We start from the raw sequence: 25,274 nt of genomic DNA, 5'->3' as shown, positions 1-25,274 counted from the left end.
AACAAGAGCCCCTTGTAGGATGTCATTCAAACTGTTGAATGAGGCTGACACAGGGAAGTGACTGCTAATCTTCCCCATATCATCTTAATGAGGTGATAACATGTCAGTGCTTCCCAGTGGCCTAAGCTGAAATACCTCAGCTTTTATTGTCATGGAAATGAAGAGTTGGTCCAACATGAGGCTTTGCATTTCACACAACTTCTGCATTTATTTCTGAGACACAATATCAAAACTCTGCACTGCCACAAGAAGTACTTGTGAAAAAAAGTAAAAATCACCGTTTTGCAGGTGAGGTAAGTCTCGAATGTGACCATAATCTAAAGTCCGTCTGACGGAAGAGTCCAATGTCTTATTGACACCGTATTGACGTTCAGTGCCAGCTGGGAGGAGTTGTGCCTGGGCTGCATTCAAGAACCACAAAAATCTCCAAATTCAGAAAGGGGACACGGAATGATCACAGAGGGACATAAACAAAGCTCCTCCTATGCTGACACTTTCTTTGTAATTTTTAATTAATTTTATTGGCGATTATTAAAGGAAAACACAGATACAGATAATTGGCAAAATGCCAAATATCTGCCCCAATAATCAGCCAGGCTGATAATCTGTCGACTCCTAATTTACATACATAGATTATAATTCTGTGGGAAGCACTGAAACCTAAAGGAAATAATACATCTTTTCTAACACAGCTATAGCTGTGTAGGGCTGGTAAAGGGCTCATTAACATAAACAGTGACTTAAGGTGTAGACTTTTTGCAGCTTCTACCTGTGGGAAAGTAAATTTACACTATCACAGAATTTATTTGCATGTCTCTTGCGTTGAGCTCCTGTGTGGAGACATTCAGCATCTGGCTCATTGTGCATGGATCAGACAGCAGTCACTCCACTAATGAGGGCAGCAACATGTTGCTTTGGAACACATTGGGGGGGCACTCTGTCTGGCTCTTCTTCAAAAGCACACAACCAGAGCCATGGTCAGCAAAAGATGACAGCAGGGGAACAAATCCCATTCCAGCTGCCGTAACCTGCATCTGTGCTTAACTGGTCCCAACCAGGGTCATCTCCAGGTTACACACACGCTGCATTAGCCTGCTGGGTACCACCAAAGTGAAGACATAAGCTTGTGTGGCAAAAGGATGTTGCAACATCTCGTTAAGTGGAGGGATTTCCGAGCTCACAATGTGGATTAAAGGATTACCTCATGTGCTGGTTTGGATTTAGAGCCAGTGCAAATGATGTGCATGTGTTCCACGCACGTAAGAAAATATTTGCGCAGAAGTTACTTGGTGTCAGATCATCATTTAATTCAGCAAGCCATCTGTCAGAGCTTTCACGAGGATTTACATATAGTGCAATGATTTCCTTGTGCACTGAAGTCTCAAAAATCAGCCTTCTCTGTTTCCAGTGAATGCTCTGTTATAGAGTCACCATATGCCTTGTGTGCGATTAGGTTTTTAACTGTGGCTTGGTGCTGGTGGATTTTAATTGGCAGTTATTAGCCACAGAGTGCAGCTCCTGCACCAAGAAGCCAATATTTACTCTCTGTGCTGATAACTGGAAACAAACGGCTCATTTGGTGGAAATTTCTTTGTTTGTTGTAATGCCTGGACCTCCCTTCCTGCCTGCCTCCTTCTAATCACCAACCCCTGTTTAAACAGTTCAGCTCCCTTGTTCTCCTCTCTTTCCATTTTACGCTCATCTCCACACCCTAATCATCTTTTTCCTGTCTCTTTTTTATCCTCTTTCATTCTTTTCTGCAGTTTTCCTACTCTTACATCAGACTGCATTTTGTCACTCTGTGGATTCTGTGAACTGTGTATGTTGCTGTAATTTGTTGTCTCTTTCTCCTTCTCTCTAGTGGTCATCTCTTTGAGCTCCATCTGTGTCCTTAGTGTGTCTTTTGGTGGCTCCCTCTTCTTTCTTGCCTCCATGCTGTATGACAATGCCATCTGAGTGGTGACTCAAAGTTGAAGTTTTGTAACACTGATTGGTAAAAGCAGCACCATAGATTTTACAAATCAAGCAGCTTATTTCAGTATTGATAAGCACTGATATATTTTTTGCGTCAGTTTTTGTAAAACCTGTCCAATGGTGGCTGCTTCATCTTAGTAGCGTGACCTGTACCTGTCTGACAAGCTTGCTGGTAAACACTGCTAACATTAACATTACTGGCAGTACCGTTTGTGTTAGATATTTCCACCTTGGACAGACAGTGTAAATGCAGCTACAGAGCAGAGGAAAAAGAGCCAAGTGCAGCATGCTAAGTAGGGTGCCATTTCCATGTATGATTTTTAATCATATCTTTGTGGTGGTCACCTCATGAGCATTTGGTCAGGTAGCTATGGGAATAAGAAACTCAATAACAGAAAACAGCGAAATGTAACTAGAGGTTCCACAGAGGTCACAAATTGCTGCTTTTAACTGTTGTTAAATTTTCTTTTCAAAGAAACATGGAACACAAAGCTTTTCCAAAGAACTTATTCAGATCAACACATCCTCACAGCCATATCTCCACTTAATCCATATCACTAAGTCGCACCTAAAAAAGTCAGTATCACTACGTCTATGCTACATTGAGAGTATTTCCACTGCTTTACCTTGCTGTCAGATAGTGATTTCTAACTGGAAAATTAAACTTCTATATCAGTCTCTTCAAAGCCAGACTCCATCGAGAATAACAGTGGTTTAACATCACTGAACACAGGAGCTGCTCATCTACTGCTGCCTGGAACAGTTATTGAGTTTGTGTTATTATGTGACTTTGGCATTTAAACAGGTTAGTTCCGATTTACCAGAATAGAAGATAGAAGGATAGTAGATTTAGATTAAGATTTTTAGATTGAGTCATTTTTTAAACCAAGTTTAAAAAAATGAAATTACATTTGTCCCTGATCCTGTTACATCTATGGAGTTGAAGGATGAGTTGATTAAAATCAGCAGCTACTATGAAGATCAGTTTGCTTGTTGCTGCTGATGGCATCATTCAATTCCTGCAGTGCATTTTTTGAATTTGCATCAGAGTCTTGTGTGCCCATGGCTCCCAACAAGGTCCACCCATCCAGCGCAACAGCCCGATCCAGGATGTTAGGGGTTAACCATGTCTCTGTGAAGATGTGCGCATAGAGCAGTCTCTGATTTGCTGTTGCTGAATGAGCCTCAATCACACCTCGACCTTAAATAAAGCGCACACTTAAACTAAATATGTTTTGTTACTGACCCTTCCACAGCAGTACATTACTTAGCTTCTGTGTGGGACTCCAACCTGTTTCTCTAAACGGGGGGTATGCCAACAGACATTTACTGCATATAATACACTGACTATGGAGTACCCTATAGTACCCCACTTCAGAAAAGCTGAACTATTCCTTTAACATTAGGGTTCAAATGGCTCACACAGGGAATGCAAGCTTTTTATTAAAGGTAAATGTCAAATAAAGTTTGGGGCAAAATGGGGTTAAAAATGAAATTACAGCTAACATGGTCACATAATCAATACATTTCTAAAGTACTATTTCTTTCAGTTCAACAATGCAGTCACCACTGCTGCACTGAGTTTATCTTTTTACTAAAATTACTGTTTCCCTGTTTTCATGCTATTAATTACAAAATAGGGATGATAACAATCGGTCGTTAAGAAGGGAATCGAACATGTGAAATGGGAAATCAATCAATAGGATATGCATTGCTGTTAAAGTATAAGCAATATGTTGCTGTGAGCTTGCACTGGGGAAAAACACATTTGTTATTGTTTGAAATAAGTAAAATTTAAAAAAAAAAAAAAAAACGATGAATTAATTGATCGTTATATTACTAACAATCGATTAAGGAGAGTGCTTACAATTCATATTTCCTGCAGATGTTTCACAATAAAAGCCTTTCAAGGAAGACAGACAATTAGTTGTGTTCCAACTCTGGATAACACAGCGGTTTGAAGTGTATTTATACTTGAAAAATAACAAATATAACAATACCCAAAGATGTGTGCTTCAGTGCATTTTTGATATACTATTAGGCCTTTTGAAAGCAAATTGCAGAAACAACAATGGAAAATACATTTTTTTACTATAATATAATTTTAAAAAAATCCTTCATAATAAAGAGCGGACATTAGAAATAAAAGCCTCTCTCTATTAGCAGCCTGCCTCCTTCCATTCCTCCTGAGATCAGGCCCATATGGCTAATAAGAACACTGCACAGATGTCAGACGGATGGATAGAGAAAACCTTTCACACAGCCATATGTATGTATACTATATGTACTTACAAATGAAAATAGCACACATTTCAATGATAACTGATTCAGAATTGCAAAGCAGCATCACAAACGCAGAGCAACAGCCTCGCCATCGCCAGCAAGACCTCCTATTATCCCTTCCCCCATGTCTCCATTCAGAGCTGTATTGCAAAAGACAGCAACAGATTTCTCAGCCTGCAGCTCATTAATTCAGAGTGGTTACTCCAGAAAAGGCAATTGTCCATGACAAGAGCAGAATAAAAAAAACTTCCATTTTGTGTCTCAGTCTGACATGGAAAAAGCTTTTTTAGGATACACAAGGACACAAGAGCGACCATAAAATGATACCTGTTGGCTACCAGCAAGCCCAGTGCCACTGTTTATGTTATTGATTTACAAATCACTTTAACAGTTCCATGATCAGTTATGAAGCTGTAGGCAGAGTTTGACGGTGTTCATTTTAAGACAAAAAATAATTCTTAACATTTTTTTTAATTAATTATTGCTGTGTTCATGCATATAGCATACATTTTGGCAAGATTGTGTATTTTTTAAAACTTTTTAAATAAAAAAAAAAAAAAATTTAAAACCCAATCAAACAGCAATTTTGGATCCCACAGCTGTTCAATCTCCTCTAAACTACTGTAAACTAATACAATAAAAGAATTTAAATGAACTATAGTTACAAATACAGTAGCTACTGCCATAAAATAAAGTTAAAATACTGTTGTCATAAAGTTTAATAAAATACTGTTTTAAAGTTAAATAAAGCAAAGTATAAAGTTAAATAAAGTACTGTTACAGTAAAGTTAAATAAAGTATTGTTATAATCAAATAAATCAGAGCGGAACCCATGGTGCTTTTATTTTGAAGGACGTGTTGATGTTTTTGCTGTTGCTTCTAGTGTGTGTGTGTGTGTGTGTGTGCGTGTGTCTGAGGACAGACAGACAGAGAGCTGCAGGAGAGAGAGGGAAAACGCGAGTTTCGTGCCGGTTGCTAAAAGAACAAGATTATTTTGACTTGATGTTTGCCAGTCATTTTATATATCGCACGTGGAACAAGTCGAGATACATCCAGTGAATTCGATATATCGCCCATCCCATCTTTACACCACGTGCTATAGATGGTTTAGGTATGTTGCGCATCATCAATGTCAGTACACCTTGATGATGTAACCTGTTCAGTTTTGCCTCCTCATTTCACCACTGTTCTGCATTCAGCCTGCCCTGCACTCCCTGTTCCTCACATATGCCCCTGATCCACTGTACTGACAGCACTTTTCCAATTTTTTATATGATTACATTTCCATGCTACTTCACGGAAACCACTGCTGTCTTTTCTTACACGTCTGTTTGGCTGCCAAAATTTGCCTCTACACTTTGAAAATTTAGATATGCCTTGTAACAAAATCCAAATGAAGCGTATAAAGCGTCAGAAAACACTACAAGAAAAGCAGTCATTCTCAGATTTAGAGTGTAAAAGTTTGTAGTCCTGAAAGAAAAGCATTTATTTAAGCCTTGGATTTTCTTGCCAGATTTCTAGTGTGTTTTTTCTTCCTCCCACAAGCTTTCCAGCTTATGCCTACAAACGTTTCACAGTTTGTTGTGTCACATTAATTATGCAACAAGCTTGAATGTTGAAACGGTGTAATATTGGTTTCCTGTATCTCTTTTCTATATTTATTGCCTAAATATGGCACGAAACATATGGCTTTTTTTTTTACACAATGTGTTGATTTTCAGAGATGATCTAGTTGATCAAATATGACTTTAAAATGATAATTTCTTCATGGACCTGTCACCGCATTACAGGTCATGGTCTTCTAGTGATGAACAAGAGATGTGTAGCTGTCATGTGTATGGGTATAAGCATACCTTTAAATTACATTGTTCAACTTAAAATCTTTTATTGAAAATTACTGAAATGTTGATAATCCAATAATTGGTAAAACATCTCAACAATTAGCTAGTCCCAGCATCTCAGACATGAGGATTTACTGCTTTTCCTTTTTTTTCCCTTTTTTTTTCTTTCTGTGCTCATTTCATAAGGTATTTTACACATCTTTGGACTTTTTAGAATAGAATAGAATATGTCTTTATTGTCATTGCACAAGTACAATGAAATTGAAATGCATCCTTATAGTGCAGTTGTGAAATAAAAAAAATAAATAAAATGAAAACCTCACTTTGGACCCATGGAAACTGGTGGTGGACATGTAATCAGGGCATAATTGGTTCATTAGAAACTAACGAAGAAATAATATTTTGCTTTAATCCCTTGAAACCTGAGAAAATTGGCTTAAATTCTGTCAAAAACATGGGAAGAAGTTGCAAGAGTTACAATAACATTACCTGACATTTAGCAAAAAAAAGAAAAAAGGTAGAAAACATAAATGAATGCATGAATGAATATATAAATAATAATAATAATAATAATAATAATAATAATAATAGTAAATAAATAAATAGAAAAATAGATAAAATAATAAATACTAATACTAATAATAATAATAATAATAATAATAATAATAATAATAATAATAATATATCATATATTTATATGTATGTATATGTATATGTATATATATCATAATAACCATAAAAACAATGATAATGATAGTTTTCTGGTTTTCTAGTTTCCCCCTATTCTATTCAGTTATTATTAACTTCTAATATCTCACTTTCTTTCTCTCTCTCTCTCTCTCCCTCTCTCTTACTTGTAAAACTAATTTTCTGGTTGTTTTCTTTTCCTGATTTCTTTGTGGAACATCTCTTGCCATGTACTGAAAAGAAATCAAACCAAGTTTATAAAGGTTTAAATGCATGTGAGAGGCATCTGAATGCAGCGCAAGAAAACTAAAGTCCTTCCAGGTTTAAAGGGATTAAACACAAAATTTTACATTTGGAGTTCATTAGACAATACTCAATATAGAAACTTCCTCTGGCCTTGTTCAGCTGACTAATTTTGAGGGGTTTTGTGTTTTCAGACCTAGATACTAAAATGATTGAACAATTAAAAATGTTTTCATCTTTGTCCTCTGTGGTTTTTTCAAATGAATTAGCTCTGTTGTTGGGTGTGAAAAACATTGGCTCAGTCTGTGCACGTTGTTTTCTGATTTCAGTGGCTTAAAGTGGACACTACTGTGCTCCAGGACAGTCGCCTCCACCATTGCTGGAATGAAAGGGAATGAAGGAGAACAAAGGAGATAAGGGGATAAAGGAGCCCTGACAGTGAGCAGAATTCACCCCCAACAGTGTCCCCTGTGATGGACTCGGCTCTGACAAAAGACTGAAACTACCTATAGACCAGCCCCCAGCTGCTGATGCCTGGACACATTATTAGCCCATCAGCCTGCGTTCACAGCCCTGCTCTCTGCCCTGTTATTATCATTACACTCTGCATATATTAATAACTAATTTTCCATCCAGCAGCACATTCTTACTTGATGCAATACCTGGCACTTAAATAGTGGATCTTCTATGTATAGAAGCCCGTCTTATTGTTCCTCCCCCATGCTCAGACTGCTGCTCTGCATTCAGGCTTCTTCTGCCTCGTCGAAATTACCATCTTTTTGCATTGTTTCACTTGATGCTTCATATTTCTTGCTAAAAGCCTCAAATCAACTAAACACTTAAAAGTGTACATGCAGTGATTCTGCTGTGGTGAGAATAAGAACAGCTCTTTAGACAGAAGTAACATGACATGAAACATCTTGGGAAGTCTGGGTGGATGGTTTGATGTGCAAAGTCTGCCTCAAGACAAACAACCAATCAGAGCAATGAAACGTGTGACATTTTGCTCAGCGATAGGGCTGGGCAATATGGCTTCAAAATAATATTGCGATATGTTAAGGCTATCGCGATACACAGTATATATCCTGATATTTTGAAATGTCCTTTAACTAATTTTAACTTCTGAAATATAAAATTATTGAATGAACTGCAGTTACAATAAAGTTGAATAAAGTAGCTGCTGTCAAATAATAATACAATTTATACTAGTCATTTTTATATATCACAGGTGGAACAAGCCGCAATACATGGAGTATTTTAAGTAAAAAAAGGTATGGTAATGTATCAAGATCATTCATACATGAATGATCTGATGTTAGTGAAAAGCTAGTAAAGAGATGCAATATTATATAGTTAATAATAAAACTGTAGGGAAAAGTGGGAAGAATAAAAGGTAGGGAGAGATAAAAACATCAAGTAAATTGTGTAAAAGGAGGGTTTGCGAGATCAGACAAACAGGCAGGGGTGGTGGGAATCTACATTATTAATAAAAGATTATGTTTCTCCCAACTCCCCTTGGTCTCCTCCATTGTTAGACGAAATCTTTTATGATCGTGTAAGAACATCAGGTCTTTAGATTTAAGTTTGAAAGTTCATAAAAGAATAAATAAATAAGAAAATAAATAAATAAATAAATAAATTCACTACAAATATATTCATTACAAATATATTCATTACAAATATATTTTATACAAATATATATATATATAAAACCTTGTTCAAAATATAAGTAATAAATTTACCCTGCATTTTGTATCTTGTAAATAAATAAATAAATACATACATAAATCAATATTTTGGGTTACAGACGTCTGGATTACAGACCACATCTCTCATTTTTTCATTGACTCTAATCAGTCTGCTGGTGTGTAAACAAGCCAATCAGAGCTTTGTAGGCTGGGTTACGAACGGGCAGTGTAATCTTCCCCAGCCAGAGCCTTACATCAACATATTTCTTCAATCAGACATCATTACCTGCTCAAACCAAGCACTACCACAGCTTCTACAAAAACTGAAAATAACACCAACTGCAGTGATACATCAGCCATTACTGACAAACCAACAGCCTCTACTACCAAGCTACTATAAACACAATGTCTGTCTGAAATATGAAATGAATGAAAAATCTGACAATGAGTTTGGAGTTCTTAAATGAGGACAAGATGGTACAACAGCTCTCTAAGTGCTCCTCCACACTGAGATTTGTGTCAAATGACATAATAATCAAAGAAAAAGGAAGACAACATATTAATCAAGTTTCTAGACAGATGTTAAACCAGAGATTAGGCATAGTAAATAATCCACTGAAGGGAAAGACAGACACTTGTGTCACACACATATTCCAACAAGCAGAGTAACATATGATAGGCCCACATTAAACACATAACAGCTGAGGACTGACCTGACAGGCGTTATAGAGGAGCTGGTGCTCAAACTTCTTGATGCCCAGGATCTGCTGGAACATCTCGTACAGCTGGTCCTTGCTGAGGATGAGCTCGGAGGCGGCGCTGGCCGTCATTCTCTGCTGGTGCTTCCTGGGGTCCTCTTCGCCTCGGTAGATGGTGTCAAATTTGGCAATCCAGGAGCTCAGCACTGTCTCTTTGCTCAGGCCGTCAATCTCAGGCAGGCTGCGCACCCGCTTCTCTATGTGCTTCTTAAAAACCTCCCGAGAGTCACTGGCCGAGCAGCCGCCGCTCTGCACCATCCGGGACACGCGGTCACTTTTCAGGAAGACCTGAGCCATTTGTGAAGAAAAGAAGTTAACCACAGGTTTTCTAAATTTATTGTATATATATATTTATAACAAGGTCATCAGGAAGGCTGTCTCCAGTCTGGCTGTGGATCTTAAGAGAGGGATACTGCTAAACAACACCATGGGCTACTACCAGTGGTGAAAGGAAGTAATAATACCTTCTGCAGTATTTAAATATATTTGGTAGTATCTGTACTTTGAGTTTTTATATTTCTGTCAACTTTCACTTTTACTCTACTGCATTTCCTTAATAAAATGTATACTTTTACTCCATTACTTTCCCCTAAGCATTTAGTTACTTAGTACAAAACAGGGATGAAGGGAGGAGAGGACAGACAGATGAATAATGGAATGGGAAGGAGGGAAGAAAAGACTGGATATTGTTTTTCAAATCATTGAAGTTGTAAAAAAGACCTTAGTTTTGTTCAAGCTCTTTTTTAAGGTTATGTATGATGCAAAAGTGTGAACACCATAATTCTTAAAATTCTGTTTGCTTTTTATTACCAGTGTGGACTCGTACATTTACTTTCGATACTTAAGTACATTTAATATCATAAAATTACTTTTGATACTTTAGTACAGTTAATATTAAATGCTTTAAGACTTTTACTTTGCTTTGTTTCGATATCTGTATTTAAATATATATATATTTTATTTTGCTGTGTATGTAGATACACTAAAGCATTGGTGTAATGTAACAAAGTAATAATACTGCATCAAAGTCCTCTGTTACAGTATATTTTGAGGGTATCTGAACTTTACTTCTTTACTTGAGTTTTAATATTTTTGTCAACTTTCACTTTTACTCCACTACATTTCTCCTAAGCATCTTAGCTTCTCTCTATAAAGCAGGGAGGTAAGGGTTGGGTAGATGAATGAAGGAATGGGAGGGAAGGACAAACTGAATTTTGTTCTTGAAGTTGTTGTTAATTTAGGCTCCATTTTTAAGGTGGTGTATGTTAAAAGGAAATAAACGTCATAATTGTCAAAATGCTGACTAATTTTCTTTCTTCTGTTACCAGCATTTACTTGTACTTTTACATTCAATACTTAAGTAGACCTACATTTAATATCATACAATTACTTTTAATACTACAGTAAATATCAGATGCAATTCTTTTACCAATATTCTCAAAGGTGACTTTAATTTTTCCAGAGTCATTTTCTGGTAAGAAATTTGTACTTGTGTCAAGTATGGCTTTCGGGTACTTCATCCTCCGCACTACATGCAGCTGTACTAGTCACAAAGTTGAGATATGTGTCAAAATGCTACCCTTCTGTGCAGTATAGGGAATATTTTCATAATAAAAGCATATAACAGACTTTGAGATCATACTGCATGTCATTTGCAATTTCAGTATTAGAAAACTGCTGACAGAGAGGACTGTGGATTTTTCAGAATCACCGGGACACTGTTTCTGAAAAGACACATTCTTCTTTATGTTATTTTCAGTGCTGTGAAAAGCATAAATGAGATTCTATCTGCCTCCACTGTATTGTGAACTCTAAGAGACAGATATCTTAAAACCTGGACACATCGACCACAAACTAAGCATTTTTGTGTTGGGTGAGACTGTAGCCTGTGATTGATGGGTGGTAAATTTCTGTTACCCCCTGACGACACTGCCCGGCTCTTTGTAACCCTTTGTCTCTGTTTTCTCTATCTTTCTATTTCTGTCTGTCTCCCTGTGTCTCTCCCTCCCTCTCTCTGTCTGCCTGCGTCAGTTTAGCCTGAAGCTAAAGCTGAGCTGAGAGCTGTGGGTTTTAATTGAATTGGATAACCTGTGCCACCGGCTTCCTCTGTTAAATATCACACCGTTCTCATTTCGCTTGCTTGTGCTGCCACATTAACTGATAAGGAAGTGCCAGTCAATGTGTCAGAGCCAACAAGGCAACAGATACACTCCTTTGTTTTGTTCTAGCACCCAACAGCAACCTTAAATCTCCAAATGTCCTCCTTTGCAACATTTGTTCCTGGATCAGCTTTTTAAAAAACAGTGTCAAAACATCATCATAGAACTTAGAGGAAATCTGAAGACGTAGCATGTGAAGTGTGCATTGTAGAACTATTAGTTTTGTTTTAACCAAAAAAAGTTCATTTTTGTTGGCTGCACTTGAGAAGACAAGTTGAAGCATGTTATCAATTACCTGAACTTGTCTTTCCAGGTTTAAGCAACTTAAAATGTAATGGCAGTTTTAAGTTAACATGTAGTTTTTCTTTGCAGTCTATTCACAACAGACTTGCTGTGCATGTATCGATAACATTTGGAAAGTGTAAAAGAGCCACAAGATTACATTTTTTAGATCGCCATTCAAGCTAGCAAGGCGCTAATCCGGAAGTCGGTCGCTCTGACGGTGGAAGTTCCCCACTCGGGCTTACTCGGCCACGCTCAGTTGCCATAAGTCTCTAGCATGCGTGCTCTATGGGCCAGTAGATTCGGGTATTTTACACAATTCTACATCAGGAAAAAGAGCTGCTTCATGCGTTAATATGCAGCTCACATAGGAATGAATGAGGCCCCGCCCACCTGGGGCAGTATCCAGACTTCACTATAATACATTCATAGTCTGAATACTAAATTGGTGACATTAATCTTAGCTGCTTACTTTATAGATCTTGTAACTGCAACTTGATGGATACAAGAAGGCATACAACCTCAATGCGGTAATTTCAGTTTTTAACTGATCTGGAGAGACTTTTAAAATCATTTTGAACGATGTCGTTGGTGGTGCTGTTGAACTGTATTGCGTTATACTGACAGGTGTTATTATAATTCTGTCCAGCCCACTGATATCAATGATGGTGGGATAAATAACATAAACAACTCTCTATGTTACCTATTTATATTGGACTAAATATAACAAAGACCTCATAACACGATTTTAACAAGTTACTTATGTAAACTGCCTGACGTTGATGACTCACCCATTGTACTTGAGAGAATTTATATCACTGCTTTGACAGCTGATGCTCAAAATATGACAGCCACTGAGGCTTTTGTAATATGTATGGGGAATATCTCAAAATGAACATGTATAAACTTTAAAAAAATCTCCCTTTAAGTTGTGTATCTCTGTCTCTTTAGATAGATAAATGGATAGATAGTTTCAAACTCTTTAGTCCTCATTCTTTACTTGCTTGAACATAATCACTCTCTGTTTACATTAATGCTGTAATAGCACAAATGTTTTGATCTTTGACCCGTTGTTACTGACTTTTTGTGATGTAGGTAATCCAAGAACTGAATGTTCTCGCTGTAAGTCACTTTGTGTAGAAAATGACTTGTAAATGCAGTGCAATCCAGACTGGTAAGAAATGTGACATGCAGAGAAGATGCTGGCTCTTCCTTCATCACATTTTATTTCCCTCTTCTATTCTTGGTAGATCCAGCCCACTGAATCCTGGTCGTTCGGGAGCATATTATTAAGACTGCCCTGCGGAGCTCAGTGCACACTCTGCATCATTTATCAGAGCCAAGACAAGTTATCTCCGCTGAGGTTTGGATACTTTTCTACCCATTATTAGTTTTCCCGCTTGGACAGATCCAATTTAATCAAGAAGAGGTTTGCACAGGGGAATCAACAGGTAGTTTAGACATTGCAAATGGAAAAAGGGTTGCAGAAATTTCCTATTTATATACATTAATATAGAGTTAACATCAAGTATTGAACTGATTCTACAGAGAACTTTTCATTAATTCATCTACACTTAGGTCAGAGGTCACCCTTATATAGCAGTATATACAGCAATGAGGAACTTGGCAAGAAGTGTTAGCAAAAAAATAGTTTGTAATGTAATTAGTTCTAAATTAGATTTAGAAAAAAAACCTTTTTTCTAAAAAGCTAGGGAAAAATGTCCACAAACTATATTTCCAATTGTCTTATTTATATTTTTTTTTTTCATAATTGTTATTCTTTTAAACCACATGTTTTCATTGTCATTTCCCTTTTTGTTTGTTTGGGTTTTGTTTGTTTTTGTTTATTCTTTCATGTACTTTTTTTTGTAGGTTTTGTCTTTGCAAATTTTTTGTCTCCCTAGGTTGCTCATTGCCATCTTCCCATGTTTTGTAAGAAATAAAGCCAATTTCCTCAGTTGTCATTTCCTCAATTTCAAAGGGTTATAGGAACAAGATACAAGGTAGATTTATTTGTCATGTTTCTTAAATATGGTTTAAGAAGAAATTAAATTAAATTAAATTAAAGTTAACCCTAAATCCTTCTACATCGTAGCATCCTGCTATGAATGCCAGGGTTAAAAAAGATGACATTAAACATCTGTTTAATGAGTGTGCCGATGAAGAGGTTAAATATCCTCTCATATAAAAACAAACTCAACTTTTGTATTCTCTATTTTGCATTTGTATTTGTTTTATTTTTGCATTTCATATAAAGCTTCTATAAGTCCTATCCATTATTATTATTAGGGTGCCTGCACTGCGTAGTTATTATTATTCATGCAACAGATGATACAGACTCACCTCATAGTAGCTCTGGACAGCGTTGATGAAGGCCTCATCAGCCACGATCTGGGTGTCTCCGCTGAGGAACGCCTGGAAACGCTCTTTGACTGTCTGCAGCTGCTGCTTACTGATCTGATGGAGACAGCAGGAAATGAAAAATGAAATAGAGTTTGTGAAAACCACAACTTAAAACTTAACTTAAATAAATACCTAATTTTATAATTCAAGACAAAACTAATTTTTTTTTTTCTCTAGTATACAATATGAGCTGATAAAAAATTTACTGAAATTGTATTAAAATGGTCTTTAATCAAAAAAGTTTGTTTTGTTTCTTTTCACTTTATTAGTCTTAAATATTGATCCTTGACTGCCAGGAGAATGTCAATGCCCAATCACATGGGTGTAAAAAGTGCAACTAAACCAACAGGACAAGACAAGGACAGGACTGTAGATGACTGTTTTTCCTGACTGTTTAGAAAACTATGAATGTAAGAGGGCAGAAGTCACGATTGGAAAATGTTCCAAATATCAGGAAAAGGAAGCTTCTTCACTGGCGGAACAAGTGTGGAACTAGTAGTTACTAGTAGTAATAGTTATCAAAAAATTGTCCGTTTTGTAGAAAATAGTCTATTATCAATCCTAGCCCCAGATTAAGCCTTAAACATAACTGTTTCCCCGTTTGACATCATTGTCATGGCGACACTGACAGCCGGCAAATGTATGATGTTGAAGTCATCGCATATCAAGTCAGTTTGTCAAGTCAGTTTTATTTATAGAGCCCATTATCACAAAACATGGTTTTCCTCAGAGGGCTTTACAGTGTACGACATCCCTCTGCCCTTAGACCCTCACATCACCCAAGGAAAAACTCCCAAAAAAGAACCCCTGAAATGGGGAAAAAAAGGAAGAAACCTCAGGAAGAGCGGTAGAGGATGATGAGAGATCCCTCTTCCAGGATGGACAGATGTGCAACAGATGTCGTAAATAACAAATGAAATACAATCATGGCAAAAAAGGAAAGAGAAAGAGAGAGGGGGAGAGAGGGGGAGAGAGGCACAGTAATAATAGAAACAGATGCATGTCATAATACAATAATGATAGGTGTGAAATTATTAATTGCACTCTATGATGATGTTGAGGGTGATGATAAGAGTCTCATGCTTATATTGATAGGGAGGTGTCCAAAAGGCAAGATCACGGCATCGGCACAACCAGGACCAGACCACGATCAGGGTTTAAGGGTCGGCAAATCGGCATTTGTTCAAAATAAAGTATTAGTTAACAGCTAATGGGTGTTCACATTCTCATTTATCATGAGAAAACTTCAGTGTACACTGACTTCAGTGTCTTCTGTCAGTGTACATTATGTCACCAATGTGGTGAGGATGTTACTATCCAAATGTGCAAAGACAAGAAAAGTTGACTCAGAAAACCAAGTTTTCCAAGACAAGTGGACAGAGAAATATGCATTCATTTTGCCCCAATCCAGCACAAAACCAATGTGTTTGAGTTGCACAGAGACAGTTGGAGTTGTGAAGAGTGGATGTGTTCAACGCCACTATGACACAAAGCACACACTTCATACAGCAATATCCTCCGATTACAGAGGTGAGGACAACAAAACTTCGCCAGTGTTCACAATATAGACATTTCGAGTATATTCGACATATCGCCCACCCCTACATGAGATATGGGTGTTTTGACCTCCTCAGACTTCATCCCTTCTCCCTGCACCATTGAAGTAATGGATTTGTGCTGTAAATCTCTACTTTGCTTTAATAAAGGAAAAAATGTGTAAAAGCACAGCTCGCATGTGTAAAGAGATTGATTTAAAGGTGTTATGTTAAAGAGATGCCCGACAGACATCCAAAGCCAGCATGAGCTGAAAAACAGACTGTAGTGTTATGCTTCAGTAAAGCTGTTGTAATGAAAGGAGCCAGCAGGGACAAGAAGAGAGAAGCACCACTGCTGACAGCATCTGCTCAACCACAAACCCTACAGGAGTCAAGATAATAGTACCACTTCAAAGGCACTCTGGCTTTCTATAAATGATATATAGCACCTTAAACCCCAAATTACCTCCTAACAAAGTGTTTTCAAATTTAGCACAGTTCTGTATGAAAACACTCGTGAGCTTGGGAGGAGCAGGGTTACAGGGTGCTACTGTGCAGCGCAGCAACAGAGATGTATCTTTAAGAGCATTAATGAAAAACAGATGTCACAGAAAGAGTGGCAGTGTTGTTCTTACAGCAGGTGTAAAGGCCTGAGGACAGTTTTCACTTTGACATGTAGTTTGACAGCAGTGGAATTAAACATTATTTACAATGGCGATAGATAGCTTTGGAATGGGCAGAGACAGTAACAGATGGGAAATTAATGATTTGCCGGGTTATCTGTGCATTAGGGGGACATAACAAATTTACTGTGCATGGTTAATTCATTTTTCTTACAAAGCTAAACGTCACTATTCTTCACAGCACAGGCACAGACACAGGGACAGTAGTGCATGAAGGAAAAAGCACTCAATGCGCTGCGGTATGGAAGTACCCGGATTTAGAGCCCTAAGAGCAGGCGCACTAGAGACTAGTAACTTTCAGCGGCTGACTTCTGGTTCAGCAGCTCACTAGCTTGAATGACAATCAAATAATTTTATCTTGTGCAGTTCTTACAGGCCTAGCAGTGTGCTACGCCAACGAGACCCCCGCCAGAACTAAACATTTGCAGGGTTTAACACACTGACACTGTATTTTTCCCCTTGGGAAGTTGCTCTGCATCTAAATGGCAATGTGCCTTCGTTGGGTAGATTGTGTTATAAGAGTGCCATGCCTCCTTTAACCTCTACACGAGCGAAAGCGTGCAAGTGAGTGATACGAGTGTCAGTGAATGCAGAGAAACTGGTCTTTGCCCAGCAGTAAAAGTAGTCATCTTGACAGTAAATGTGCAGTGTAAGTCAGAGTTTTCAGTTAATAAATGCTGCTGCTTCTCAAGACTAAGTGCAGCTCCTGTGTGTTGCTTTCCAGCTGCCGGTTAAAGTAAAGAAAGTTAATCCCTAAATTACTTCGGCCCAGGTAAACAAATCTCCCCTGTGCTCGCTGACTATAGTCAGGGAGCTGAAGCAGGAATAGTTAACAATTGGTTAGTTTTAGGGTAAGAATATTAGGCAAGCCAAAGCCAGTCATGCCTTTGCCATTCTGAGATAGCCTCCCGGTTAGCGTTCTGCTAATTTAACTGTGGATAAAATAAAATTATTGTGAGGCCTCTCCAGACTTTCCAAGGTGCATGGATTTAACTCTGATAATGAATTGAGTAATTTCGCATTGGTTGTGTGACACTCAATCATAGACTGAAGCTGCAGTGAGGAAGTGGCTCGCTGCTTTAAACTGCATGTCATGCAGGAAGTCACAGATGCAATGCAATCCAGTTAATTTTCAAAATAAAACATCCCATGCAGATCGTTTTGCTTTACTTAATCAACTATGGCGAGCTACAACATATGCACGTGTTGACAGTGTTTTTGTTTTTACTCTCACTGCCAGAATCGGGGATTGTAGGTTTAAATGACTGCAGAGGGGAAAAAGGAAAGAAGGTCATAGGTCAGCTAAATGACCAGAAACCAGCATTTAAAAAGAAAAAACGGTTTAACACACTACCCAATATATTCACTTTTTTTCTTAACTGAGCCATGGAGCAAAAATAAAGATGGCGAAGGAGAATGATGCTGTGGTGAAATTTTTCTCAAAGCCAAGAAAGATGAAGGGCAGCAGTGAATTCTGCATACTTTGCTCATGATGTGTCATGTCCAAGAAGTTATGTTGATTTGTTTCTTGTCTTCTGTCTATGTTGTCTCGTGACTTCCTGTTTTATTTTGAAATGTTAACTCTCCTCTCTTTTCAGGTAACTTGTTTCCTCCCTTTGTGTTTCCCGCCAGTGTGATTGTCTGCCCTGCCCTGATTGTTTCCACCTGTTCCCCCTTACCTTGTGTATAGTCTGCGTCTCCCGTTCGTCTTGTCCAGTGTGTCAGTCAACCTGCACCGTTTCTATGCCAAGTTCCAAGTCAAGTCAGGCTTTGTTTGTTGTTTGCTTTAGCTCTAAAGTCAGGTCAAGTGCTGTGTTTTGTTTGCTACTTTGTTTGCTCAAGTTTTCTAGTGATTGTAGTTTTTTCCTCATTCAAGTGATTTTTGGTTCTTTAGTGTTTATTGTGTTTTTCCCTCAGTCGAGTGATTTTCAGTTTTTGCCATTCCTCTTGTAGAGTGATTTTTCGTTGTACTTTGTTAAATAAACTGTTTTTTTGATACCTTGTCTCTTGAGTCGTGCATTTGGGTTCAAGTCCTAGTTTCAATCGTGACATGATGTACTATTTTGTAAATATATGCAGCTTGTTCAGTCATCCTCTCTTTGTTGTGTTCACTTTGTTTTTAATATACAGAGTGAACCTAAATTGGAACGCAAATAATGACATTTTTGATCCTCCTGTGTCATCTGACTGAAGCCTACCACGCCATTACGTGATCCCAGGTGTCACATCTGTTAAGGTTTTTTGGTGTGTACCACCAGGGCCTGAAAGAAATTCTAGGGGGAACACTGTAGAATGTAAACATTGGTCACGTGTACAAATGAGCATTTAAAATAAATTCACCCACAGCTAAGGAGTGTGAGAAGCTCTTATGTATCTTTAGTTTTGATTGGTCTATTGCTTTTCTACAGGTGATGATACTCTTGAGCCCACTGTGTGATGGTCCCCATTTACAACCGACAATCTAACCATATATACAGACATATACTGAGGCTCATAAATGTGTATACTGACATTTTCATAAATGAAGTTAAGCAATAATACATTACTATATGTAATACTGAATCATCCTTCAGCAAAGACAATAGCGCTACAATTAAGTGACAAAGAAGTGCCTCAATCCCTGCTACAAGACTCCACACCGATTGGCCAGTGTCTGCCCGCAGCCCCGGTAACCGTTGCCATGGCCACTGCAGCAGAGGAAGCAGCATGAGATTAAAGCTTCCATAATGGGGGTCAAAGTTCACAGTTCAGATTAACTACAGTAGAGCCAGCTGTGCGCTAATGTTTATCCATAATTCAGTGCATGACTAAATATTGTTAAAGACGTCAGATGAAAATACTGTAAGTGCAGCTGGTGAGATTGTAGGTCAGTGTGTTGTCTGACTTGGTTTAGTTACGCCTTCTGATACGTCTATAAAGGTGTAGTGTGTGGGTTTTATGTACAGAGCGGGTCCTCTCCTAATGAGTCTGCCATGTTGTTTCTACAGTTGCCCAGAGCAGACAAATCAAACACATCATCCCGCTGGAGAAGTTTTGGACAAATCAAACATGTCAGCACACATTGCAAAAAGCACCCTCACTGCTAGATGTTACTAAAATAAGTAATATATTTAATTCATATGCAGATATTCTGTGGCATGTCTTTTATTGGCATGGTCACACCAGGGTACCAGGTACCAGGTTACCAGGCTGTGCAAACTTTACATCCTGTTGGCATAGCTGGCACTGGACAATGTGACGTACTTTATTTTACTCTCCTGTATTTTGGCTTTTTTAAAAAAATATATAATAACGTCAGTGCTGCTTAAATCACTTCAACAGGGAGAGGCCACCTGATCACCAAGTGAAAGACAAGTCCAACACATCTCTGCTAATCATCAGTTAAACTAATGTTTAAGAACGCTAGGTGGGTTTCCATTAACCCTCAAATTGTGCAAATTGAAATAACAAATTTTAAACACGCCTAATGAAACCACGTCGATTTAAAAAAAAAATCCCATTTAGAGCAAAAAAGTTTTTAAGCTTGCATGAGGTAGTATTTCAGGTGATTCAAAAAAAGCCATATTTGGAAAAACTGAAATGGAAAAACTTTTTTGGCTTTTCTAGGTCACATGATGCTATGGCTATGTGCTTGTCAGTAGGAACTGGCTCCCTCATGATGCAGCAGGTGCTACAAGAGCTGTTATTGCATCATCAAAAGTTGAGCGGATCATCCAAAAGTTTTGAAACCACATTTCTTCTGTGAAATCGTGGACTATCACCTCTCAGAAATCCCTCATAACATGATTTCCCTAGGATAAGGGGCTTGCCTTTCCATTATTGCTCTCATAACACGCCTACATCACCTTAGATTAGAAATAATGACGGCTAGTGTGGTGGCTGCTATAGAAATAAACCTGCTAATGTTTTGAACATCCATCACCATGCCTTTTGGAATGTTGTCGCCAGAGAAGTCGTATAAAATCACTCAATGGAAACGCAGTCATCTCACAATAGTGTTTTCTCGACATTGTAGTGGACTGCCTTGGCGTTGTCATTACATTTTTCCTCTGAGGAACTCCAGAGCTCAACGTCCCCTGGGCAAGTGGGGGACACGTCAAGAGACATTGTTTTACAACCCAAAACATCCAACAGAGGGTTGTTAATTAACTTAACTGATACTCCATGTAGACATCTGCAAACACATTCTGCTTTTAAGCCACAGAAAGTGTCAGTACTTGTACAAGTACTTGGCCCTTTCCATCACAAGATGCGTGGGAGATAGGCATTCTTGAGGCCACATCCAGCATACCACAGGATGTAAGATATCTGAATGACCTCCTGGGGTCACTCAGGCACATGAAGCATCATTAATTGCCCCCACTGCTGAGATGACAAAAGGAAGAACATGTTGTAAAGTCATTATACATCCTTGTGTTGAGACTAACATCTGATAGAATCGCTTGGACCTAGGTTGTGAGTTAAAGTTTAACTTAATTCTCTAATCCTTCTCTTTGTAGGTAAGAGTTTGTCTATGTACTTTGATGAAGAAGTAGGACCAACTCCCATTCTTTTATCATTTAATTTGAATGATTTAGGTAAAAGAATGTTTTATTCCATTTTTGTGATGGAGCCCTATTGCCATCTAAGTGACTTTAATTATCATTAATCCCGTAACCAACTTTATAGTTACATCTTATTTTGCATTCATTGTATAATGTAAAAAAGTAATCCTATATCTAAGTAATCACCAAGTTTGTTAGGATCCATGGTACGATGTTATGTTATGTGTGGTCATTTAACAGAATTGAGCAAAGGATCTTCAGAATCATGTGTTACGTTATAAATTGCCTTTAGGTCTCCTAACATGTATTTGAAGTTACTGTGATGAGACTATAGTGGTGATGAGATACGTGAATTTATACACCACGGGTTAGATTGCGTAATTCGTCATAAAGTACAGAGACATAAATATCTCCTTATTCACATCAGGTCTTTTAGAAACTAATGCCAGATGTGCGATCGCTCGGTGCAAAAGTTTGCTAACTCCGCCTTCCATCCGCACCTCAAATTGAAAGATAAAAACTGAGTGAGCTCAGCTCAGCTCTCTGCTTCTCTGCTTCTCAAGTTTTTTTTCCTCAAGTTTTTCTTCAAGCCTCTTCAGGCTTCTTTTCGCTCCTTTTTACCGCGGCGCGTCTCGTGCATCCGTGCTCGCAACTTTTTCTTTTCTTCAATTTTATAAGCGGAGCCGCAACAGCTCACCAGAGATTTGCTGAACTTTAACTTTTGAAGCCATTTTCTTTTTAAATCTCTTTGACGCTTTTCTTTATACCAGTTTTTGGTCAGTAAAGACACTTTTGTAATTTGTTTTAAGTAAACTCAAATTAATAATTTAAAGTGACTCCCTCAGACCAGTGGGACTACTTTTGATTATTTCTGCGAGTTTTAACTGAGAAGGACACTCCACGATTCGCCATCAACTCTGCCACGGATCTAGAAGCAACACCTGCTTCACAAACTATCAGTCGTATAGCGAAGCTTTAATGCCAAATTTCTAAATTCTACGTCACCGTTCAGTGCGCATCCACGCTTTAGATGGTCACGTATTTTCTCCACTATCATCCATAATTAATTATTTACATCACCTGAACATACATCACGTAGGTTCCCTTTTATGTGTTCTCTGTCCTTTTATATGTCATACTATTTCCTCTATTTACTCATCATTTTATTAGTCTAAATAAATTATTCTCATTTATCGCCAAGTCGTTGTCTGTGGATATTATTTCATGAGAGAAACAAGATCAATGTATACAGAATAAACGGTACAGATTGTGAGATTGATTAAAGTAATGACATGTCTTAACACTGTCATAATTTAAGATTTAATTTTCTCCTGAATGGAGAATGGTGCCCCTTTTACTTTAACAAGTGCAAAATCCAAATTCTAGCGTAGTTATTAATAACCACTACAACATTTTGAAAATATTGCTTAAGTTTAGCACAAATCTGTAATAAAACCCACTTACTGAATGACGTTAAGTGTTTTTCACCCATAGGCTGTAATCAGGCAGGCAACACAAATGTAATAACAGCAGCCAAAGTTTATTTGGCTTGTTTTGTTTTGTTTTGTTTTTTTCAGTGCAAGAGAACGACACCATCTGCTATTGATTCTCATTCCTGTACGTTCTGCTATTGTGGCTATGGCTGCAGTGCCCTGATGTGCCCTACGCTATGTCCATAGTAGCTTTAGATTTGGGTAGTAGGAAAACTATAACAAGCAGATAGACAGACAGAGAAAGGGAGGTCATAAAGGCTAGCTCTACCTGTGATTAGAAAATTATGATATGTATATATATATATATATATATATATATATATATGAAATATACACATACACACATATGAAATATGTGTGTGTGAAATATTCCATAAATTAAAATATTTTAAGGTTCACACCCATTTGTTGTTTTCCACATGTGGTAGACCACCAACTCAGTATATTTCACATCAGTGAGAAACACTGTGTAATTCCACTGTAGATGTGCTGAAAATATTCCACAAGTCATCAAGCACTCACTCAGTCTTTGTACCCTTAACTATCCATCCTAACTCTAACTGAACAAGACTTTACGGCACTGTAACAACCTCACACAACTTTGCTTTTGTGAGAATACATTTTTTATTCATAAGACTGTAAAGCCGCACAAATGATCAGCACTGAAACCGCTCCACGCTGTCTTTGCTTTGGTTTTCTTATGTGGAGAGCGGTGGCACCCAACTAAGTGGAAGTGCTACCCTTGGTGCTCTGCATGTTTCAAAACCCAGATGTATGTGACATAGCCAGAAGCAACACATGCAAGCACGGCAGAGAGTTAAGGAGGAAAAGCTGATCGTCTTTGTTTCAGAGTTCCCTGAACTCTATAACACAACATTAGAAACACTCCACAAGTTATGTATGCCCAAATTCATTCAGCAGTCAGATTGAGCGAGGTTAGTGAACAGGCATATAGCGTAGTTTACTAACTTTGCTAAACCCAATGCTTAAGCTCTTAGTTAGCACTTATTGATGATGTGAACCTGCAAGGTATTCTGATCAGACTCAGTCAATCAGACTTTATTTGTAAGGCAGTTTTCATGCAAGAAAAACTGATATACAAGGTGCTTTATACATTAAAACCAGAAGTCTCCCCCTACACACACCCACTCGGCGCGCTAGTAAGTACAAAGTTGTAGTACAAAAGCACACAAGCACATGGATAATAGCAGGACTTTGTAATTAATCAAAGCACTCAAATAAGAGTGCTCACTAAAACTGGTAACAGAGGAAATGCTACCATAAGTGAGGAAACACCAGAGGCTGGCTAAAACCCATAGATAAAAAGATATTATTACTATTATTATTATTATTATTATTAATAATAATAATAATAATTATTATTATTATTATTATTATTATTATTATTATTATTATTATTATTATTATTAATAATAATAATAATAATAATAATAATAATAATAATAATAATAATAATAATAATAATAATAATAAAAGGCTGGGACACCAGGTCCCCAAATCACTAAATCCACCCCTGATAACAAGTAGAGCAGCAGAGAGCAGCTGGATGAGAGGTCTGTCACTGGGCTGCTCTCAGTCTGCTCTGATGGATCTATGAATCAGCTGTGTGATCAGCCAGATGTGATGTTTGTTTTTACTAGGCCCACTTTTTGTCAGCGTTTGAAAATAGTAAAATTAATCACTTGGGCTCAGTTACTTTGGTTCGAACAGGAATGTGTGGCACGAACTGCGCTCTAGTATCCAAATGTGTACACACACCTGGCGCACACTCTGTATTCAGACACATTTCATTTCATTTCAACTACTTTTGTGCATTTTCAGTATTTACTCTCTAACCAGCTGCTGTTGGATATTCCGTCAAATTTCCCTCTTTCGTATACTGGAGCGGACGTGACCCCAGTCCTCCGTGGTCTGGGACTCTAAATTGGAAGAAATACAGTAGTGATGGGACGCCGGGGGGGCACCGGGAGATGGCAGGGAAAAACAGGGGTGTCCTGGGAAAATCAGGAGGGTTCTCAGTCGGGGGGTCTCAGTCTCATTAACATTGTACGGGACACAGCAGGAAAATGCTTCCACTAATGTCGGCCGCTTTTTACCAGCTGTTTGTGGGCTGACACAGTGCATCTCTTTGCCTCCTTGGCTGCTGCCTCTGTTTGAGATGTTTAAACAAAGTGGTCGTGTTGCTGCCTTTTGTTGCAACAACGTTTAAATAAACTTTGCAGGACTGTGGTTTGTTCAAGATCTGACGCTACAAAACCGAAACCGGTCCCAAATGAATGACCAGACAGTGTCTTTTTGGGAGTGTGTGGCAGAGGCAAAACTCAAGATTTTCATGTTTTAAAATCGCCCTAAACCACAAATTCGAATTAATCAAGAAAATCAGTTTTTCGCCCAGCCCTGCATACACACAAATTTAGAGAAGAGGCTACAGCATATTCTGAAGTAAATGTATTAAATATATTGGGCAGCTCATCACCACAGCCTCAGCATAAGTTCACCAAACCAAAGTGATTTTTATGCGAGTAAAAATGACCAACATTCATGTTGGCCCTCTCTGTCAGTTGGCCTCAGCTAAAACCATGCCAGTATAGTATAAATTGGGACACTGTTTCTGTTCCAGACTCAGGCAGTCATGTCTACACAAGTGACCTACTGTGAATGACAGTATGATCAGTATCAG

General features: G+C 38.0%; 1 protein-coding gene across 5 annotated transcripts in view; it reads right to left on the bottom strand.

Moving 5' to 3' along the window:
- Nucleotides 1-25,274, bottom strand: part of cadpsa (Ca2+-dependent activator protein for secretion a) — a 221,026-nt gene that overhangs the window by 165,007 nt on the left and 30,745 nt on the right. For all 5 annotated transcript variants that reach the window (XM_088083262.1, XM_088083266.1, XM_088083281.1 and 2 more), the window contains exons 2-3: nucleotides 14,259-14,372; nucleotides 9,430-9,762 (exon numbers count right to left, since the gene is read on the bottom strand). In XM_088083262.1, coding sequence (XP_087939388.1) covers nucleotides 9,430-9,762; nucleotides 14,259-14,372 — 447 coding nt within the window. The remainder of the gene's footprint in view (nucleotides 1-9,429; nucleotides 9,763-14,258; nucleotides 14,373-25,274) is intronic.

The sequence above is a fragment of the Plectropomus leopardus genome, chromosome 2, assembly GCF_026936395.1.
Source record: "Plectropomus leopardus strain MGB_pleo_1.0 chromosome 2, ASM2693639v1, whole genome shotgun sequence".
NCBI lineage: Eukaryota > Metazoa > Chordata > Actinopteri > Perciformes > Serranidae > Plectropomus > Plectropomus leopardus.
This window is presented reverse-complemented; position numbering and strand designations above follow the sequence as displayed.